The 23,022-nt window shown below is 37.0% G+C and overlaps 1 protein-coding gene across 12 annotated transcripts in view; it reads left to right on the forward strand.

Annotated features, from left to right (window-relative positions):
• Positions 1–23,022, forward strand: part of LOC134530542 (transient receptor potential cation channel trpm) — a 435,446-nt gene that overhangs the window by 377,488 nt on the left and 34,936 nt on the right. For all 12 annotated transcript variants that reach the window (XM_063365457.1, XM_063365452.1, XM_063365461.1 and 9 more), the window contains 8 exons: positions 2,494–2,653; positions 11,599–11,735; positions 14,558–14,714; positions 15,770–15,917; positions 16,374–16,560; positions 19,071–19,201; positions 21,397–21,524; positions 21,891–22,083. In XM_063365457.1, the coding sequence (XP_063221527.1) occupies positions 2,494–2,653; positions 11,599–11,735; positions 14,558–14,714; positions 15,770–15,917; positions 16,374–16,560; positions 19,071–19,201; positions 21,397–21,524; positions 21,891–22,083 (1,241 nt within the window). The remainder of the gene's footprint in view (positions 1–2,493; positions 2,654–11,598; positions 11,736–14,557; positions 14,715–15,769; positions 15,918–16,373; positions 16,561–19,070; positions 19,202–21,396; positions 21,525–21,890; positions 22,084–23,022) is intronic.

The following is a 23,022-nucleotide window of genomic DNA, read 5'->3' on the forward strand; positions in this document are numbered from 1 at the left end:
TATTTGAAACCGAATCTACGTCTCAAGGGTCGCAAATAAACTAATGTACAAGAACTAAATATATTAACAATAGTGTTGAAACGTTCAGCGCTTTAAAAGTTATTTTCAAGAACTAAGTTCCCTGAAACTATATCTTAAGGAGTGGTAAGAGCTAAACCTAGCAAACTGCAAAGTTACCAGCGTTGAATTTTTAATACATTCCCTCCAGTTTTTTAAAATATCAAAATTTTCAAGTACAAGAGATTAGATGATATTCGTTGGTTTGAGGATTCGACCGACCCATCCTTACTAATAATAATAATAATAATAATAATAATAATAATTCCTTTGGCACAACCTACAGGCGTAGGTATATTTCGAAGTACCTATTTCTTCTCGAAATGTTTTGGAAGCTTCTTTAAACTTTTGGAACATTGTAATAACTTATTGTACATAACATCCTATATGTTCGCTAATATTCAAAAATGATCGATTAAACATTTTCTCATATTCCATGCAGCGAAAATATTTTTGATGTTCTTAACTCAATGCATTTAGCAAATTTCATATTATGCCTACTAAGGTAGTAATGCAATTATTTTTGACCTCTAAAGAATATTTTCATCCCTTGCACTAATATTTGGTCGTATGAACATTTTTCTTGGACAAAGGTTAAGGTAATATTGAAATGATTAAAAATAAATTCCGACAAAATGGATATTATGGAAGTTTATTATTTTATTTATTTTTTTATATATTGGCAATTTTTTTAAATTTTCAATTCCTGTTTTTACAGTAATGGTTCGTTTCATCAAAAATTGTTTCAGCCAGAGGTTTTAGATAAAGTTTTGAAGATTTAAAATAAATTATAATGGATTTTATAGTATATCTATTAAAAAATACATATAAACTTTTGTGTTGACGATGGTTTTTGGGGTCTATGGACCATGAAATGAAAATCTGTATGAAAATTTTCCGAAAGTCGCACCATGATAACGGCTACAATAGGTAGTATTTCTGTGATATCTGCCTGTAAGGGCCATATGTATGTGTTAGAAGTTACACTTCTTTTTGATCTAAGACTCTGTTTTGAAATTTACTGTAACAAAAATTAAATAAATATATATTCAGTATTCAATCTTAATTTAAACACATGTATACAATTAATTATTTTATTTAGTAAAATAAACGAGCTATGTTGTATTAACAATGAAAATAATAAATATCCCGAATGTTTACTGTATTTTTTTTAATTTTCAATATTTATTAAATAATAATGTAATAATTTATCGTTTATAATGCAAATATATTATCCATGCGGGAACACAAACTCACTTAAATAAATTTTAAAAAAAATGTTAAACACAATATATATTTTTAAATGATATTGACCAGTGTTCAGTATCAGTCTCTAAAATATATGTTTTAAAAGCACATATATAATTTTTATTTGTATGTAGCTTTTTTTCATTATGTCAATTTTCATTACATGGTGCGCGAGCATAGTAAAAAGTCATTCTCATAATTTTTTCCTTAACGCGCCTAAAATGTATATTATTATTGCTGTGAATTGGTAATAAAAAAAACTGGTGGCAAGCATTACCCTAACTTTTCTCTCACTCTTCTCCTGAAATGAGTCACACTACTAGCCAATACACACTCCTCATCTAATACTTTCCAATCCCCTATCGTTACTACAACAATAGCATTTTTACCCCTTTTCGTATTTCTTGGTGTTCTCTCTCTTACTTCTGACTTCCCCATCGCAACTCGTCTCCCCGCCAGAAATCAATTAGGAAGGGTACGCGAAAGGAATGTGCACTATAGCTGTATCAAACCGTATGTATTCGGTACTGAGTAACGGATTCGCCATCTAGTACCGAGTAACGAAACGTTACACACGAATGCATTTCGTTAGGTACTCGCATTTTTCGTATGTTTTACTCATGCGCGCGCTTATTCGATGAATTTAAAAACGTACGTTACAAAGAACGGTGTTTGTTTATTAAGTAAAGTATAATTTGGAAATTCGTCGTCCAAGTTTTTTTACTGTTTATTAAAGGTATTGTGTGTGTAGACAAAGTTTGAGATTGGAACAGAAACAACGTAAGAAAGAATTTTTTACGAATTAGAAATATGTATGTTTTTTGTTTTTTACTATCGCGTATAATATAATAAATCCGCTATAATTAGATTTAATTTTTTTTGGTTAACAAAAACTGTTAATTATCAAATATTAATCGTTTATATTCGATTTATTATTATTTACGCGACGTCATACTGTACGCGTACGCAATACCACTCGATTTGTTGCTGTAACATAACATAGCATGTTATGCGGTATCAGAAGTAGGTAACGAGTAACGTAACGATACGATAGTAACGAGTACTAATTGTTATAGTAACGAATACATACGGGTACGCTTTTTTTCGTTACTTTTACACCTCTAATGTGCACGGAAAGGTATTTCTGAGCAGTTGGTGTTATGAGTTTGGCAACATTGTGTGTGGCAGGCGTGACGCGACAGGTCGGCGACGCCCTTCTGCTGGAGAGGTCGCAGCGGAGCAACAGGGTCGTGAGCATCGGCATAGCGCCGTGGGGCATCGTCGAGAACAACAACGAGCTGATCGGCCTGAACCGCGATGTCCCGTATCATTCCATATCTTCTCCGAGGTGAGTTGAGTCCTCCTGGGCCTGAGGCTGGACCACGGTCTAAGAAGGGGAGGTCTGGACACTCGCCAGATAAAAGTGACAACTTACTGTCTCCATAGTTCGTTCGACGTCCGCAATTGAACTCTAGCGCTAGGTGTCTTGCGGTGGAAATATATCACTAGGCCATATGATGAATTTGTCAATTCTCGTGAAAAACAAACAAGATGTAAATAATATACGACACAACGATAGTTTAAAATCATCGCCGGAGGACGCACAGTAACGTGATAATCGGGCATAGGGCCACATTTCCGCAACCGAATATGTTAATGTCTATAAAACTTAAAAAAATACACTCGTTTAAAAAGGTAATTTTATGCAAATTACTGGAAATATCGCAATTCCGTTTTGCAGAATGATCAGGAATCATGTAAGGAAGTAAAAATAAGTTTTTTTTTTTACTTTTTTATTTCCATGGTGGCCCTCTACTCCATAATTACAAACGTAGAGAGTTACGACATTATTTGATGCACTGCAATGAATTTTAATATAATTACACTATATTTTATTATTTAAACTTAAAGGCTGGATCAAATTACATAACTTGGCTGATTTACGTATTTGAATAACAATATCAAACCTGCATTTACAATACATTATTTGCTACACAAATAAGTGCTATCGTCAATGTTTTGTGTCTCATGTCAAGTGTTGACGCTTCAGCTTTGGTGCATAGTAGGGACGTATTTTTTAATTTTTTTATTTACATTGCCTTACTATATCCAAATAAAAAATATATACGTTTTTATAAGTTGTCGAAAACAAACAAGACGCACATACACAGCAAACAAAAATAATTGCTTTGACCGCATGAATGCACAGGTATTGTAATGCAAATTACAAACGGCGATTACTCCTAAACGAGTTGGAATTCCGTAGCTGCGCCTTTTGAAATAACAAAGGAAAGTTTAGAGCACTGAATAAAAGTATTTTGGGATTTTTATTATTTTTTTTAAGGAAGAGACCGCACTCGTTTTGCAAATTTTGTATTTTAATAAAAAATGGTGTATTGTCAAACTACTTACAAACAAGTATTATCAGGGTTGTGCTGGTCATTAATAAAATTCGACATCATACATTCCATTTTTAAAAAAGTCGGGCCTATGCAAAAATAAGTAGGCCTAATATTTAGACTACATTCATACAAATAATAAAATTTAACTTACTATTCCAATGACGTTTCCGAACTGATCTTTGTGTTCCTTTTTTTTTTGTGAGAATGTCGTCTTCCACAAAATGTTTTTCGCATACATAATGGGATCTTTTAAGTACAAACTTGTCTCATGGAATTGCTTTCTGCCACAATTATTGCCTAACATTGTCATCATTGGGAACTCGGAATATTGCAACTTTCTCGTCCGACAATATACGCTTATTCTATTTACTAACAATCAATGCTCCTTGCTCACAATGAAGTTCCCGGCTTCCCGCCAATGCCAATGTGGAAACTATACTTCGTAACCTAATTGACCTAATTTATGAAATAATTCCCAAACTTATAAAAAATAAACACATCCGATTTAATACTGTATCGATATCTGGAGATTAATGCATTTTTAACATTTAAATGAAAATTTAAATGATTATTATGTTGAGTTGTTCATAACAACAAAGCTTAAAATACCACCGCAGAACAACCAGCGCTACAGTTCAGATGGTGGAGCGGAGCGGAACTACGGAGACATTAGGTGTGCCACTTTTGCATGCTGACCTGGTTGGGGAGTGTCCAGACCTCCCCTTCTTAGACCGTGGGCTGGACCCTAACATGGCGCGTCTCGTCCGTCCGTCAGTCACGTGACGTTCAGCCAATCCCGTCCCTCCGTCCGTCGGAACCTTGCCAATCTTCAACTTTCCACGGACGGACGGACGGACGGACGGACGGATGAAATTATAACCTCAAAAAGGTCTGAAAGGCATTGCCTTCAGTTTAAAAGTTTTTTTTATTGACTAAGCTGCTGCCGTATTGTGTTTTTAACTTGCCTATGAACACGCTTTGAGTTTGATAAATGAAGGAAATTTTTTTTTTCTGAGACACAAAATTAATTAGAAAATATATCTAAAAACGTTATCTAAGAGAGTTTAATCATTGACAAGCGTACCTGTATGATCGTCAAACTGGTAAACCTTTTCAAGTGAATTTTCCTCAGAAATAGGTATAAGCCGTAATGGTTGTTATGTTAATAGCATCCGAGTAGAAAAATATGACGGGCATGCGGATCATTGTGAAGTGCTTGGCTTGTGGACGGACAGACGTAAGACGGACGGATGCAACGGATCATTGATAGTCCAGCTTTACATCCCTGCAGACTTTCAGTTACGAGTGTTTTTTTTTTCCTTCTGTTAATATGCCCATACATCAAGGACGTCTGTGGCGGATACAGGAATGTATTTTAAGAGCTTACTTATTTGAGAAATAAATAAATAAAATATGTGATCGAAAAAAAATATTTTACATTAACAACAAGGGGTTTGGACCGCTACATTATCATTCTCAACATGCATCACTGCCTTTGTGGTAAGTGATTTCAGGCGTTGAAACACACCATCTCGCATCATCCAAAATAGCAAACTATGCTGAAGTTAGCTCTATCCGGCCGCCCGGGCATCTCTCGCCCGGCGCGCTTTGGACAACAACGGCCTAAGTGATTATTACACGAACCTAAGGCAAAGTCCGTCCCGGTTTTTATTTTTTTAAATCAAAATGAGCAAGAATGTGAATAAATCTGACAAGGCCTTCCTAGAAGTGTCTGCTATATATATATATATATATATATATATATATATATATAGAGAGAGAGAGAGAGAGAGAGAGAGAAGAGAGAGAGAGCTTTACACCTAAACACAGGGTGGTTCCCTCGCTAAATATTTTTTATTGATAGTAAACACATGTAGGACGGTATCTGTTTATCAGCTAAGTATATCGGTAGGCCCTACCGGTTCGGTTTCTTTGGTATAAAAAACAAAGTTTGCGACATAAAGCTTGAAAACCACACATTTGGGGCCCTCATAGGCCCTAGTACAACCCCTATTGTGTTTAGCTCTCTAAATATAATTTTGATTGATAGTAGACACCTCTAGGAAGGCCTTGTGTATCATATTTATCTGCATTACTGCTGTTTTTGATTTAATAAAATAAAAACCGGGACTGACTTGGCCTTACTTGCGTGTAGTTACCTAAACCGTTGCTATCCCAAGTTCGCTGTTTGATGAGACACCCGGGGTGGCTAGATAGAGCCAGCCGATAGAGCTAACTTCATCATAACAAATGGCCTTTACCAAGATCACCATATTTTTCCATAATTTCTGAAGGGGAAGGAGGGGAAATATACCCCTATCCGTCCCCTTGAGTCACGCAATTAAGGGCATATCCTTAGGGTGAGGAGGGGGGTAAAGTGGGAAGCTGAAAACAAAACATTATTATGTAGTAGGTAGGTACCTAACAAATTTGTCAAAAATTTGTAACAGTGTTAGTTCTTCTTTTCTGTGGTGTATAACGGTTGGCAGCAAGGGCGGACGAGAAAGGTGGTGTATGACGGGCCAAGAGGGTGGTTTTGTGATGTGTTGACGAGTGTGTGATTTCCTTTGGGAATAGTAATAAAGAACCTAACAATTGGCGACGAGGATGGGATCGGCGATGTGCGGTAATTTATGGGAGTGCATTACAACAACAGTGGGGTGTATTGTGAGTAAGGCGGGCCACATTTTGTTCACTTTCACGTACCGCACATGAAAATGTAAACATGGGGTTGCTGGGACATATTGGGGAATATAATGCGCAGACAGAGGACTTTGATTCGTATGTGGAAAGGCTAAAACAGTTTTTTGTAGTGAATGAAATCAAAGAAGATGCCAAGGTGCCACTATTTATTACCCTTATGGGGGCCAAAACGTACGCTACCCTCAAAAGCATACTGATACCAGACAATCCTACATCAAAGAAATTTGAAGAATTGTTGGAGGTGCTTTCTACAACATACTCGCGAGGCGGGCAGCAGAGAAATAATGACTACAAGTCCACATACAGGTCTACATCCAAACACCCTAGTGGAGCAGCGGCAAGCGGAGCAGCATCATCTTGCTTCCGATGTGGACGGAGGCATGCTCATGAGACATGTCCAGCAAGGCAGTGGACCTGTTACTCGTGTGGGAAGAAAGGTCACGCAGCTCGAGTATGTCGCTCTCGTATGGTGAAAGAACTGGGGGCAGAGTCTAGTGACGAGCTTCTGGAACTTAATGCATTGCATCTTAATCAAGTTAACTCTTCCGTGAACACAACAGTATATATCAATAGTGTAAATAAACCCTTGACTGCAGTGGTTTCCGTAGAAGGTCAAAGGATAAAAATGGAGATAGATAGTGGAGCTTGTGTATCTGTCATACCAGTTTCTGCTTACAAGGACCATTTTCCACGGGTAGTACTTAAACATTGTGCCTTAGAATTAAAGTCAGTCACTGGTAACCATGTCAAAGTGTTGGGGCAAATCAGTGTAAATGTAAGAGGGCAGTCTGGGAGAGAGCATCAACTGCCCCTCGTGGTAATAGGAGGGAGAGCAAACATGTTGCCTCTGTTGGGAAGAGAATGGCTTGATGCTATTCTACCTGATTGGAGAAATAACTTGGAGGCAGTAAGTAACGTAGGTAAATTGATTGGTTGTGGTCAGGGTCCCAATGAGGTATCAAGCACATGTGTTGAAGTGGGGACACCGGGACTAAGTGAAATGAGTACAAGATTTCCTAGAGTATTTAATGCAGACACTACTGGATGCATACGTAATTTTAAGGCCCATCTGAATGTCAAAGAGGAGGCAATACCAGTGTTTCACAAAGCTTATGATGTGCCTTACGCACTTAAAGAGCAGGTAGAAAAGCAGCTACATGATTTGCAGAATGTAGGTAAAATTATTCCTGTAAGACATAGTGAGTGGGCTAGTCCTATTGTGGTGGTACCAAAAAAACAGGGGGGTGTAAGAGTATGTGTAGATTTTAAGGTGGCCTTAAACAAAGTCCTAAATGTTGATTGTTACCCGCTACCAAAATTGGAAGATATTTTTGCTGGGTTAACAGGAGGTAAGATTTTCACTGTATTAGATTTGAGCAACGCGTATCAGCAGTTAGAAGTGGGGGAGGAATCTAGGCCTTACCTCACAATGAATACTCACCTAGGCTTGTTTCAGTGGACAAGTTTACCCTATGGCGTAGCTAGTGCTCCAGCCATATTTCAGTCCGTTATGGATAGAGTGCTGCAAGGATTACCTGGGGTGGTATGTTACATAGATGATGTTTTGATTGTGGGAACATCAATAGATGATTGCAAGCAAAAAGTATTTGCTGTACTAGAGCGGTTAAATGATCATAATATTAGAGTTAACCTGTCGAAATGCCGCTTCTATGGTGAGTCAGTAGAATATTTAGGGCATAAGATAGATGAGTATGGAGTTCATCCTACCGATGAAAAGACTGAAGCCATTACACAAGCAGCCAGACCTTTAAATGTAACACAGTTAAAATCCTTTCTGGGTCTGCTGCAGTTCTACCATAAGTTTTTACCTATGCTGTCCAGTAAGATGAAACCCCTGTATGGCTTGACTAAATGTGGCAGCAAGTGGATTTGGAATGCAGAGTGCCAAACAGCCTTTGAGGCAGCGAAGCAAATGTTAACATCCAATCAGGTATTAACGCACTTTAACCCAACAGCTCAAATTGTGGTGGCATGTGATGCATCCCCATATGGAGTTGGTGCTGTGTTAAGCCATAGGATAGAGGGGAATGACAAACCTGTGCTTTTTGCATCGAGCACACTTTCAAAGGCAGAGCAAAACTATTCACAAATCGACAGGGAAGCGTTAGCCATAATGTTTGCGGTAAAACGTTTCCACAAATACATTTATGGTCATCAGTTTGTACTGGTGACAGATCATCAACCTTTAAAGAGACTGTTGGGCCACGATCAGGCCATTCCTACCTTAGCACATGCACGGCTTCAGAGATGGGCAGTTATCTTAGCAGCTTATAATTATAAACTTGAGTACAGACAAGGATCATTAATGGCTAATGCAGACGCCTTATCTAGGTTGCCCCTGCCGGGGAGCATAGATAACGGCATTTTTGCTTTCACAAACATTCCTGATTTACCCCTCAATACAGATGATGTTTGTGAAGCTCAACGTCAGGATGTAGGAGTAGCAAAGGTAATAGAACTCACAAAACATGGATGGACAGATAGGTTATCAGATCCAAACTTGAAGCCATTCTTCATGAGGAGGCATGAACTGTCGTTACAACAAGGATGCCTTATGTGGGGAAATAGAATAATTATACCAAAACAGCTACAAGAGAAAGTCATTGAAATGCTACATGATCAACATCCAGGAATTGTGAGAATGAAACTGTTAGCACGTGGTATGGTTTGGTGGCCTGGTGTTGACCAGGACATTCAAAATAGAGTGCAGACTTGTGAAGCGTGCCAATGTACACAGAATATGCGCAAGGAGATTCCAACAATGACCTGGCCTCAAACTTATTCAGTATGGGAGCGAATTCATTTGGATTTCTTGGACCAAGGAGGAGAAAAAATACTCATTCTATGTGATCACTTTTCTAAGTGGGTGAGTGCCTGGGTCATGAGTTCTACATCAGCGGGGAAGGTCATTGAAAGGTTACGTTCATGTTTTGCCATTTTTGGAATTCCAGGTGCTATTGTCTCTGACAATGGGCCTCCCTTTAACTCTGAAGACTTCATATCCTTTTGTAAAGGAAATGGCATACAGGTGTTGAAAAGCCCACCGTATCATCCCAAATCGAATGGACTAGCAGAACGGGGGGTTCAAACATTAAAACAGGCATTGAAGAAACAGGTCATTGATGGAACACTCAAAAATAAGCATGTAAACATCCACCATAGGTTAGAAGAGTTCTTGTTTGTTTACCGAAATACTCCTTGTACAGTAACAGGACAGACCCCGGCGGAAGTGATCTTTAAAACAAAACCCAGAACCAAGCTGAGCATGTTAAAACCTGATAAAAATAAAACCAAAAAGTGTGAACGAAGGCAACCAATAAAGGATGGTGTTCCTTTATATGAAGTAGGGGAAAAGGTCCTGGTGAAAACAATAGGAGATAAAGTATGGAAATGGGTTCCAAGTAGAATTGTAAAAGTCTTAAGTTCATTGACATATTTGGTGTTATGGGGAAGTAACCAAAGAAATAGGATAGTGCATGTGGATCAAATCCGGAAATCACAGTTACCAGATTGTAGACATCCAGTAGTGTCAAACAATGTGGTTAGTGACACACTGGCATGGGGGCCTAAGTTAGGAAACTGGGCAACATCAAAGCGTGGTAGTGGGTAAGGAATTGATGACGAAGTGAGGGGGAGGGTTGCCACAAAGGTGGTGCCTAAGGAAGGAATACCGAAAGAGCTGTCTTCCTCAGGACTACTTAGAGAAGATAGCCATAGTCCACCCTTCAAAGGCTTTGTATCCCCCACTTCAGTGCAAGGGGAAAGCAGACCTAGACCAGACAGACGGTCAACACGATTAGTGAAACCTCCAGTAAGGTTAGATTTGTAACATTATTTGTGATTGTTGAGAAATGCAACTTGTCATGTAATATGTATTTTTAGTAGGGTAATATACAACTGTACTATGTATTTTGGAGATCATTTGATCTCAAGCTCATAAGGAAGGATGGGATTGTGGTGTATAACGGTTGGCAGCAAGGGCGGACGAGAAAGGTGGTGTATGACGGGCCAAGAGGGTGGTTTTGTGATGTGTTGACGAGTGTGTGATTTCCTTTGGGAATAGTAATAAAGAACCTAACACTTTCGTTATTATGTATTAATATAGTTAATATAGTTATATAGATTAAGCACGATAAGTATTCAGAGGTGGATTTCCTTAAACAAGAAGCAAGAAGCTGTAGTTAAAAAAATTTGCAACTAAACCTCAAAAACTAAATAAAAAAAATTATGTTATTTGTTATGCAATATTTTTAATTATTGTATGGCACCATTCTCCTCATGAAAGAGGTTGAATAAAAAGAAATGCCCTTTCAGTTTGACCTTGACGTAACCTTCATACTCATTGAAGCTTTCTGTGCTTTAATATAAAAAGAACATTTTGGTCATCTCCTTAAAATTTCCACCAACAATGGGTATTTATTAACTCATTTGCAATACATAAGCATTTCAGAATGCTTAAGACGGTTCTCGCAACTGCCTGAATGTCAGTCTCATTTTGAAAATGTTAATTTTGCCATCTCCTCTTTAGCATTGAAAAAAATTATAATAAAATGCAAATGGACAACAGCACTTAGTTACTCTTAAACATGATACTAACAAAATTAATTAACCATTGAAAAAAAAAAAGTTGGTTAATTGTACATTTGAATCTTTAAACTCTTAAGAAATGTGGTAATTTTTTTTGTTATAAAAAATTACCCCATTCTTTTAAGGTTCAGTTTACTTTAATACAGATGAATGCAGGTTTTCTTCCAAAGATTGGTTTCCCACCTTTTAAGGTAATGAGGATATATGCTATCTAATATCTAATATATTTTGAGTCTTTATTAAGTACTTCTTTTCTGTTCATTATCAACAAATGTGATTCCAACTTGGCACAGCATATAACTCACAAGAAATGCTGAACTTAGTATGATCATATGATTCAGTGCTTACAAACTTTTTATGTGTAGAATTATTTAGGTTAAATAAAAAATTACTTTACAAGGATAGCTACAAACATAATAAACTTAACAGCAGTTCACTATCTGAGTCTCTGGAAATTTGTTACCATAGATGTTTCCTACTTCCTAACACAATTATGGTTCCAAAATTCAAAATTATATAAAATGAAAAAGTGTATAGGTAATACTTCCCTGATGTCAAATTTGTATCTCTTGTGTTTCAGGTCTAAATTTGCTGCGTTAAACAATCGCCATGCGTACTTCCTACTAGTGGATAACGGCACTGTAGGAAGATATGGTGCGGAAATCATTCTCAGGAGAAAACTAGAAAAATACATATCCATTCAAAAACTTCATCCAGGTACTCTTAAAGCAAATTCTTGTGGCTTTAAAAATTTTTTAATTCAATCCTATTCTTTTGGTACAAACATGTGTGACACAGAACCATTTTTTTTTTCATCTTACCTAAGCTTGACAATGTTTTGATGGGCCTGAATCATAGTGGCACAATCACCATTGTATACATTGAGACTTGGAATTTCAACCTTAGCACATGTGTACACCGCTGACTTATCAATTTTCTTCTTATTTCATGTTAAATCATGAAAGCTCCTGATAGCTTAATGATCTCGTAATGTGTTTGTAACTAGTGGTGAGTTTGTAAGGGGAGGGTTAAGGGGTTAAGGGCTCTCCCCCTACGCCACTCCCTCCCCCGTAAATGTGCTTGTGACCAAAACTCAGGCAGAAGAATAAAATTACGTTTCCTGAAGGATAAAATCAAGGAATACATTAGTCCCTCTGCATCTTTTCTCCCTATGAGCTTTGCTATCGATGCAGCTTAAATTTATTTTCAAAGTGAATAAACTGGTCAGTGGTTTCCACGTAAGATTTAATTGTTTTTTTCTATTAATTACTAGCTGCCTGACCCGGCTTCGCACGGTTGTATTAATGGGGGAAAAAATAAGACCAAATCTCGTATTTACAGATATAATAAATGAAATAAAATGAAAATAAATTAATTTTGACAAAAACTATATACAATGCTTTGTAATGTACCGAAGAAAAAACGAATAGCACCGATGGTTTCCCGACTCTTGAGCACGCAACGTTGTCATGGAGACGAAGTACCCACTGTTTCCCGGGCTTAAACACCAATCAACATTGATAATCAGTTTATTATTAATTATAAATTATTAAGACCATTAATTGAAAAAAAAACTATCCTATCTCTCAATTTGAAAAAAATTACACATAAATGCCAATTTTCATCGAAATCGGTTGACTTGGTGGAGTTCACTGGAAACAAACATCAGGACACTAAATTTATATATATTAAGATGTATTGTAAGTATTGTTTATCAGAATGTAATTACTAGGCTGCAGGACACATCTTCCGAAATTTAAATGACCCTAAAATGTTAAGCTGCTGATAATATTAGCTCTATTCATTTATCATTTACTGGTGAAATCCCACCGAATCCAGCCCCAACATTTGTATCGTTGAATGTAGGACCATAGAATTTGCAAGATAAGTAGATGTCGAAAATAACCTGTGAAAACATACACTTTAATAATGAATTGCCACATCCTGTCTGTAGTTGTGCATTGCACATATAAGCTAAAGCACAAATTAAATTTTTAAGTGACTTTTTCCTCTTCCATCATCTTGAGTCTCATTACTTTTTTCTTAAGAATAGACTTATTTAAAAGTGAAATTTTTCTTAGAGGATTTTGTTCGTAAAGATAAAATCACTGGGTCCATTAGCAAATTGTCATCTTGGTCTGTGTGTTATTGATTATAGTCACAGGGAATAAAAAATAAACTGTATTTTCATATGTGTTTTATTTTAGAAGGATAAAAAGAGTTGTAATCTGCTATTTCAGATTAAAATTTTTTATTTTATTGCATAAATGAGCATGATTAATCAACCAAGTACACTTGGTGTAACAAGAGTGTGTTTCGTCAACTGTCGCAAGTATGTAGAATGGATAGTGGCTGTGAGGTGGTGGGTTTTCTCCAGATGCTTCCATTTCACCCTCTCCCCTGGTGCTCCATCGTAGCACGTCATGTCATGTCATGTCACTTACTGATCACTAGAGACTAGATTTTGTGGCTTTATTTTTAGTCCAGTTCCCTGTGGGTGTTATTGTTTAAATTTCTATAAAAGCGGTTTTGTAATACTTACTCCACCAAAATAGAGGTAAAATTTAAATTCTGCATTTTCACAATAAAATAATTTGTAATAAATTGGTCTAAAATAGATGAAATCAGAACAATAAAAATAAATTACTGAGAATTAGTGGTTTTTAAGTAGTTTTTAAGTAGTAATTCAATAAGAGATGCAAATAAAACAAATTAAATTTTTTTCTGATCCATGTACATTATAACAATTTTTTTTTCGGAAATAACATTCCTTGAATTTCAATCATTAAAATATAACTTTTTTTTTATGATTTCGATTAAGTTTTGGTTAAATGCTATTTGCATTTTGGTGTTATGCCATGTTTTCACAGGTTTTTCTGTGTTATTTTGGTTTTATCACAATTCACCATATAATCTTGTCCCTACTGATCACTTCTGTGGGTGTTAGCCCTGATAACAGGAGTATATGTGGAAGTTAATTTTGGGAAGAACAAGGGGTGTAGAGGGATTATATCCCTCCATCCACACCCTTGTGTACGCCCCTGGCCTGACAGTACTACCCTAAAGATGGTGACTGCAGTGTGTCAGCCAAAACGTCGGAGAACCCTTCTGCCTTCGACGAGGCCAGAACTTACGAGCCGAGCAACCTTAGGCTATGGCGGGGGACAGGGGCGCAACAACAAGGGGGGGAAGGGTATTTTGCCCCCCTCTGAAACCTTGAAGTGGGGGCAAACGGGGGCAAAGAAAGTGCTGTGTAATCAATTTTTAGATTATAAAACTGCTTGAATAGCACCATTTTCCACCTTGAAATACAAATTTCCCCGGGGGAGGACCCCTGGACCCCCCGATTCAATAGGGAGGATCGATGATTCTTTATAAAAAGGTATATTGCCCCCCCTCCCTTTGGAAATTTAGTTGTTGTGCCCCTGTCCGGGGAAGTTTGTGATTCATACTCACGTGATCCATAGTTTGTTCTTGCAGCGAGGTATGCCTGAGGGGTTGCAAGGGAGGCTGCATGCGAGTGTGTGCTCACGTCGCAGGCACCCACTGCAGCACGCCGGTGGTGTGCCTGGTGATAGAGGGCGGCACGCACACCATCCGCGCGGTGCTCGAGTACGTGACAGACACGCCTCCGGTGCCCGTGGTCGTGTGCGATGGCTCCGGCCGCGCCGCCGATCTCATCGCGTTCACGCACAAGTGAGCTGGCTCCGGTCACACCTGAACCACTTCTGACTCACCGTGCATGACTCACATGCAGGGGCGTAGCCGGGGGGGGGGGTTTGGGGTTCAAACTCCCCCCCTCCCACTTAGCACCAAATATTTAATTAATTTCTTATTCATCACTCAAACAAATTTCATATTAAAATTAATAAAAAAATTTACCATTACAATATTCAAATTTAAGAACCGAAAACTGCTAAAATAGCACTATTTTACACCTTAAAATCCAAATTTTCCCGGGGGAGGACCCCCCGGACCCCCACCACTTTAATACGGGGGGGGGGGGGGTGTCCATGCTTCTTAACACCCCCCATACACAAATCCTGGCTACGCCACTGCTCACATGCATGTGTCGATCATGCCCAAAACTGGCCAGTTGTTAGAAAAACGAAGAATGTTATATAATGATAATGTTTGAAGTTTAGTGGGAAAGATGAGTTTAGTCAAGAATGAACAACCAGTAATGAGGTGTTGCTCACCACTCAATATGATCAATTCCTATTGGCACGTGTTCCTTAAGCAACTCGATGAGAATCTAGAGCATTAACTCTTGTTGTGTAGTTTCCATAACATGATGTTCATGGAGGGGAGCAACAATGTGATTCCATTGCCGAAAATTAACGAACTGATATATTTTTTTGATTGTGATTAATGTGTTTGACATATACAAACATTTACAATTCAAATAAAATAATTTTTATTTTTGTGGTAATCTGATTGCATACATACACTTAAAAGTTTTCTAAACACTCATGTTTTACAAAATAAAATGACACTGATTTTAACAAATACTTAAAAGAAAATTATATGTTCAATTTAGTTGTTTCAAAGAAAAATAATTGAGATTTTAAAATTGTTGTACAGTGTAGGCTTGTCTTTTAAATTAGTTTTGTGCTAGATCATTGGCTCAGTATGTTATTCTAGTTTTTTTTCAATGATTTATTTTATAAACATAACAAAAATATTATTTCTTTCAAAAAGATGCAGTGTATACTCTCTCTGATTCCCTGGCTTGATGTGTTTGTACATAGACACTCATCCGAGAACGGGGAACAGACTGTTTTAGAAGAAATGAAAGATTATCTGATAGGAACCATTCAAAGGACATTCGAAGTGGGCACGGAGCAGGCAGAATGCTTGTATTCTGAACTACTGCAGTGCACAAGGAAGAAGAATCTGGTAACTATTTCTAAATAATCACCCCTTGTTGTTTTCTTACTGTTTAATTTAAGTACTAATGAAAATGGCACACATTTTTGCCATTTGGCTGTATCTGTGACTTTAAATTAAAGGAGAAATAACATGGGCTACAAATCAAAGGTGTTATGAAAAAGATGGCTAGGTCAAAAATTTCATTTTCATGAGGGACTAAAGAAAAACTAGAATAATTTGCAAAGAACCCGAACTCGCAAATGTTTTAAGACAATATGTAAGCCTCTTATAAAAATTCAAAATTTTTAACTGAACATCCTCTTCTGCCACACCACGAAATTACAGACTTAAACTTTCTGAGAGAAAGAAATGTGTGAAGGCACAAATCATCAAGAAGCTGATTTGGTTTTTTACCGTGCTAAGACATTTCTGTTGTCTTCATGGCATGTGTTGTTCACGCTTATTTCATGACCCCTCCCGCAGATCACGGTGTTCCGCATCACGGAGCGGCCGGAGGGCATCACCCAGGAGCTGGACCAGACGATCCTGACGGCGCTCTTCAAGAGCCAGCACCTGTCGCCGTCCGAGCAGCTGAGCCTCGCCCTCACGTGGAACCGCGTTGACATCGCCCGATCCGAGATCTTCGTCTACGGCCAGGAGTGGCCCCCAGGTGAGTGCTGCCACGTCCCGGAGGGGCAACGTCCGAGCTCGGGGAGGTCTCACCCGCGCCGCGGCCACCGTGGTGAACCGAACAGCTCAGTTCAACATCACTTTGCGATGCATCGCTGTATCGTACTAGGAGATTGTTAGGCGCCTAAGGTGCCCGTTGAAAAATGTTGAATATAACAAATTCATGTTCCACTTAAGTAGCTGTATTTCAAATTTTACTCTATTGTTACACTTACATTTTTTTAAATACACATCTCTATGGAGTAGGCTAATATTTGTGCTTCATGTTACACTTGTCTCCAAGGTACCGTGTTTTCTCGCATAATCGTCGCAGATTTTATTCTAAAATCAAGTTTGAAAAGTAGGGGTGCGACCATTGTGCGGAAAAAATTTTTTTGTTAGGTGAAGTTATTCATAAAAACAAATCCCGTTCATGGAAAGTACGTTTATTTAAAAAAAGGCGGAGTATACAAGAGCACGCCAAACAATCTATATTGATAATTCCTTAAACAAAAACCTTTCTTCAACTTTAAATAGAAAAACCAAAACTCTAACGCGAACGCGTGAACTAACGTGTCATAGTGTACACACTTGCCACGAAAGAATGCGGGCTATCAAATGTAGTTAACTCGGCACCTGACAGAGAGCGCGCGCGTTGGATCCAATCGGCGAGATATCGATATTCGACTACGTGCGCGCGCTCTATACGGGAAGCAACATAACCAAACATGAATGATGCGCTGGCTACATTTTTATAAGCGGTACGCCGCGGTAACGCAGACAATCAGATAAAGGAAATACCGTTTAAAAACGTCTTTAAAAGAACATTTACACGTCAGACAACTTTGTATTTCCGTTAATAAAATAAATAAGTGGTAATGACCGAAATTAAATTTTAGATTATACCTACACCGCGGCGACGCAGACGATCAGATAAAGGAAATAACTTTTAAAAATGTCTTTGTAAGAAAATTTACACGCCAAACAACGTCATATTTTTCCGTTAATTTATTAAGTAAGTGGTAATGAACGAATAAATATTAGATTTATACTTTAAAATACATCGTTTTATATGGAAAAGATACATACACAAAGCGTTCGGCATCTACTAGCGGGACCAAAAACATCATGCGACGTTTAAGCGAGAAGTTTTTTTATCCCAATTTTGACAGCCTAAAATATGGTTGCGACGATTACGCCCGTGCGACGATTCTGTGATAAAACATGGTATACGTATATCTTTGGCATTGCAGAGTCAGTGTGTCGTTGATGATCATAATTACATATAGGATTATATATACATACATATATACATATATATACACACACACATATATATATACACACACACACTTACACATATATATATACATATATAATTACATATAGGATTACTTGATTGGCTGTAATTGTTTAGTTTCTCAAAGATTTATTATGTAATAGGTTTTGATTAAAATATAATTGCTTAAAAATAAAAATAATTCAAAGCAGTTATTTGTGATGATTTGTCTGGAAAATGGTTAAAAACACACCGAACTCATTAATCATTTCATTGCTTCTCAATAAGGCAAGTTCTTGATAAAATCCATTAAAAATTATTCAAATTAAAAAAAAAATGTTAATTTCTTTATTCAAAACATTTTAGTTTATTTTTACTACATAAAAAGGGTTACTAGTCAATAAATATTTGGTGCAGAATGGAGCAGTGCATTTTCTAACTAATGACATGATAATTAAATAAATAATATAATAATATTAAAAAAATGTGAGTGGCATTCACGTGTGACAGAAGCGAAACTTCTCACTTATAATATTATTAGGTAGGTACAGAAAACATAATTCTTTTAGGCTGAGATCCACATAAAAAAAAATATATGCATGTGTGCAGGTGCTAAATTATGATATTGTGCAAATATGCAAGTGTGCAAGTATGCAATTGTGCAAGTGTGCAGGTTTGCAAGTGTGCAAGTAGGCTGTGTTATTTCTACCTCTCCCCTGCCATCTCATCCTCTACGGGTTCTCCCGCAACGTACCTAACTATTCCCCTCATAAAATCAACATTTTCGTAGCACTCAAAAATTGTAGCACCATCAGCAAAGAAGTTTCACTTCAAAAATTCTTCAAAAAATAAGTATTAAATCAGTAAGATGATAATAAAATGTGGCAGTAGTTTTGAAGCAGAGGCAGGGGCGCAACAACTAAATTTCCAAAGGGGGGGGGGGGGGGGGGGCAATATACCTTTTTATGAAGAATCATCGTTCCCCCCTATTGAAGCGGGGGGTCCGGGGGTCCTCCCCCGGGAAAATTTGTATTTCAAGGTGGAAAATGGTGCTATTTAAGCAGTTTTATTATCTAAAAATTGATTACACAGCACTTTCTTTGCTCCCGTTTGCCCCCACTTCAAGGTTTCAGAGGGCGGGGGGGGGGGGGGGGGGGGAAATACCCATGCCCCTCCCCCTCCATGTTGTTGCGCCCCTGAGCAGAGGGATGCGTTGTTGTGTCCGGTGGCAGGGGCGCTGGACGAGGCCATGATGCAGGCTCTGGAGCACGACCGCACCGACTTCGTCAAGCTGCTGCTGGAGAACGGGGTCAGCATGAAGAAGTTCCTCTCCATCCCGCGCCTCGAGGAGCTATACAACACGGTGCGCCCGGGGCGTCGCAGTGTTTCCCCGGTGTGCGAGACGAGAACTTTGTGTGTGTTCCAAGCTGCCGCGTGCTTTGTCAAGCGAGGGTATTCGGGACATGAAGTAAAAATACCTGCGCAACTAGCCTGTTTTGGCTTCAAGGGGAGGGTGGTGATGAACCAATATTTGGAATGAGTTGACTAGCTTGTCCTTTTTTTTCCCTCCTCGTAACCACAATAATAACCCCCACGTGTTGGTGTTAACGTTATGGTAAGATCACTTTTGTTTACGTTGCTAAATATTTAAAAATCAAGGTAGTTAAAATAATCTTCACTTTATTTAATTCAATGAAAATTGCTGGACAACATGTTTTAGTGGCCTCATTTTTTTTTTATGAAGGTGCAGATTTGTATTTCAGTTTTCTTTGAGTATCTTACATGAAGTTCCGTCTTGCATACCGGAAACTACGGTACTACTAGAGATGTTCTGAATGTTTACGGAAGTGCAGCTGCAAAAAATTTTATGTTTCTGAGACACAAAGCACTAAATATTTATGTAGTTTAATTAAATGTTATTTTTATTATTGTGGTAATATATTGTTCAACTGAAAAACATATGGCAAAAAAAAAACATAAAAACGTACAACCACTTTTTACAAATTTTATTCAAACTAAGGTCAAACATTTAAAAACCACATTTAATAATATTTTGTGATGGCCAAGGACAAGATTTATTAGTTAGTTAAAAAAAAACTCTAAGTAATATCAAAATATGTGTTACTGTATTAATTTATGGTAACAACCATAATTCAAGTTAATATATCATTAATATGAAAATGCCGGTCAATGATTGAAATAAAAGAGAACTTAAAAGAAAGTTTAGCGAAATTACTAAAATAGTGTAAGTTAATATTCAGAATTTCATTACATTACAATTTTAGTAGGTAAGTAGAAAGGAATAAAATATTCAGACTAAGTGGATTGTAAACATAATTAAGTTCACCAATTGAGCTTTCACATCGTCTTACTTCAGTTTTACTTTACAGTTCCTTCTACGTACTCAAAACTATAACTGAGCTGATAATCATTATTGCACATCAGAACTAGTTTATATCACTATCATCGGTAATGCTACGATTCACCTAAAAAGTTCCGATATTGGAAAACCATTTTATATGTGTCATATTCATATGTTGCCTTATGTTCATACTACATCCTGTTTAGTTTTTAACATTTTTACAAATTTTTTGAGTATGATTTTTTAATGAATGTGAAATATATGATCAAAAAAATATTCTATATGCAGATAGTTTAATTCATTTAAATATGTGCTGGAGAATAGTTTATTATCAAAAACCGTATAATATCGGTATCGGCTTTGACAGTATCGGAATATAGCTATCATCAGCATCAGAATTGGGGGAAACCAATATCAGCTTAGCTCTACGCGAAAAACACACATTTATGCCAGTTAATTTGTTCGATTATTATCAAAATGACACTATTTTGTAGAAAAAATAGTGTTTTAATAACCCTTTAACATATTACATATTAAATATTGCACCATCTTCATAGATTAAAAATCTTTTACAAAAATAAAACCTAAAGTAATAAAAAAATACATTTTTAAAACCAAAAATGAGTTGACAATAAATAATATAATCTTGTGACGAATTATGACCAAATAACATTTTATTTATATATATATATATATATATATATGTGTGTAGCATAAAGCGACCTTTCTGTAGATTTTTTTTAAAATATTCAAAAATGACTATATGGATATGTATTCAATTAGCTACATATGTGGGGGCAACCACCCATTTTGCCTCTGCTATTCCGATATCCGTGATTAGTTCCTATGTATTGATGGTGCATTGCTCATTCTTCTTGTGATAGTGTTTTTGCTCTATCTGCATTTATATAGAGTTTACACAAGTAAAATTTTTTTTAAGCGGCCCAAAATGACAAGGAATGAATTGCTTGCTATTACTATACATAACTCCCTTGAGAAATCTCATGGTTTATCATTTCGGAGTTGTACAAATTTTGAAATTTGTAATATTTTGATATCAAACGAGGAATCAAGCAAGGAAATTACATTCCAATTTATACAATTAAACATTATAAATAATATTTAAACTTATTAAGGGTGCATTTTGCAAACTTCAAACATGGTTTAAACTGTTATGATGTATTCCATTCTTATAGAAACAAGGCCCTTCCAATACTCTAGGATACATCTTACGAGATGTCCGCCCTCACATTCCTCGCGGCTACATCTACACGTTGCATGACATTGGCCTGGTCATCAACAAGCTCATGGGAGGAGCGTACAGGTAACTATGATGTGTGAGAATCTCAGAAATTTAATCTCAAAACATAATTATAAATGAAGTTTGGTCAAAAGAATATGTTAGGAAAGTTAAGTGAAATACATATCTTGTTTCGAAAATTTTATTCCCATAACTAACAAGAAAATAAGAATTTTTAAAATTCTTGATAGCTTTGTAATACTTTTAAAAACCGGTAAAATAAATTTTTTTTAAATGTAGTTTTCTTTCATATATATTTTTTTCTTGACACAAAACCAATTTTATGCCAGGGTTCAAGTGTTTGTCAGATGGTACGTATAATGAAGCGGCCATGCGACCCAAGATTCGAGCCAGGTGCTCAGAGATGCAGTTTCTGCTTCTTGCTTGCAGGGCGTCGTACACGCGGCGGAAGTTCAGACTGATTTACGCGAAAGTGATGAAGAAATCCCCGCACGTGCACCGAAACAGCGCCTCCTTCATCCGGTACTACGGCAACACGAATCTCACGCTGAGCCTGTTGGCGGAAACCATGCCGACCCTGAGAGAGACCAGCCTTTTCGACTACCCCTTCAATGAGCTGCTGGTTAGTTCGTGTCTCGCGGTCACTCAGTGGCCGTGGAACTATTTGCAACTTACATAAAGTTCATCACTGCCATTTGTATTTATAAGTTCGTCAGTATATATAGTGAAACACATACTACATGGTAAATATCTTTACAAATAAAAATGTAAGGTTCATTCGTTCAGAATCTTAAATCTCGGAAAGTTCTTCACTGATTGCTTTGAAATTTTGACACATTGCATTTAATCATGCATGTGTTTTTTACATTCTTATGTCACACCTGTGACAGGTAAAAAGATAGACTAAAATATAGATAGGTAAAAATTTAGATTTTTAATATTTTCATTGCTTTAGAGTGACATATAAGATATATAGATATAGAGGGATATATACAGAGAGAGATAAAGAGAGAGAGAGAGGTAGAGAGAGGTAGATTTATATGTAGATAGTATGAATTGAGAAATAGTTAGAGAGAGAGAATTAGAGAGAGAGATGGAGAGATGCTTTGTATATGTATACCTACTTTTTTATATATAAAAAAAATATGCTGATTCCCAGTCTAAACTGTATCCAACACAAGGCAATGTCACCTCTATATAAAAAAACATGTATTTCTCTTCTTCAGATGAAAATTCCTTATAACAATGACATTGAAATAATGTTGCACATTATTTTTATTGAAAATAATAAAAATGCCTAAAAAAATTTGTTATAAATTTTACATACAGTTTTAATATTTAATAACGAATTGAGAACATCCATGGTGAACAGAAAATGGCAGAACTAGGCCACGAATACTGGAGGTTGCTGACAAAGAAATAAGATGCATGAAGAATACACAATTACCACGCCTTCCTCATTTTGTTACTTAATGATATTTTTCTCAGCACTTTATGTGTTGGCTAACCCTGTTTACTTGCACGACGTCACATGACTAGTTGTGTCGGTTTTTTCTTTCTT

The sequence above is a fragment of the Bacillus rossius genome, chromosome 3, assembly GCF_032445375.1.
Source record: "Bacillus rossius redtenbacheri isolate Brsri chromosome 3, Brsri_v3, whole genome shotgun sequence".
NCBI classification, from domain to species: domain Eukaryota; kingdom Metazoa; phylum Arthropoda; class Insecta; order Phasmatodea; family Bacillidae; genus Bacillus; species Bacillus rossius.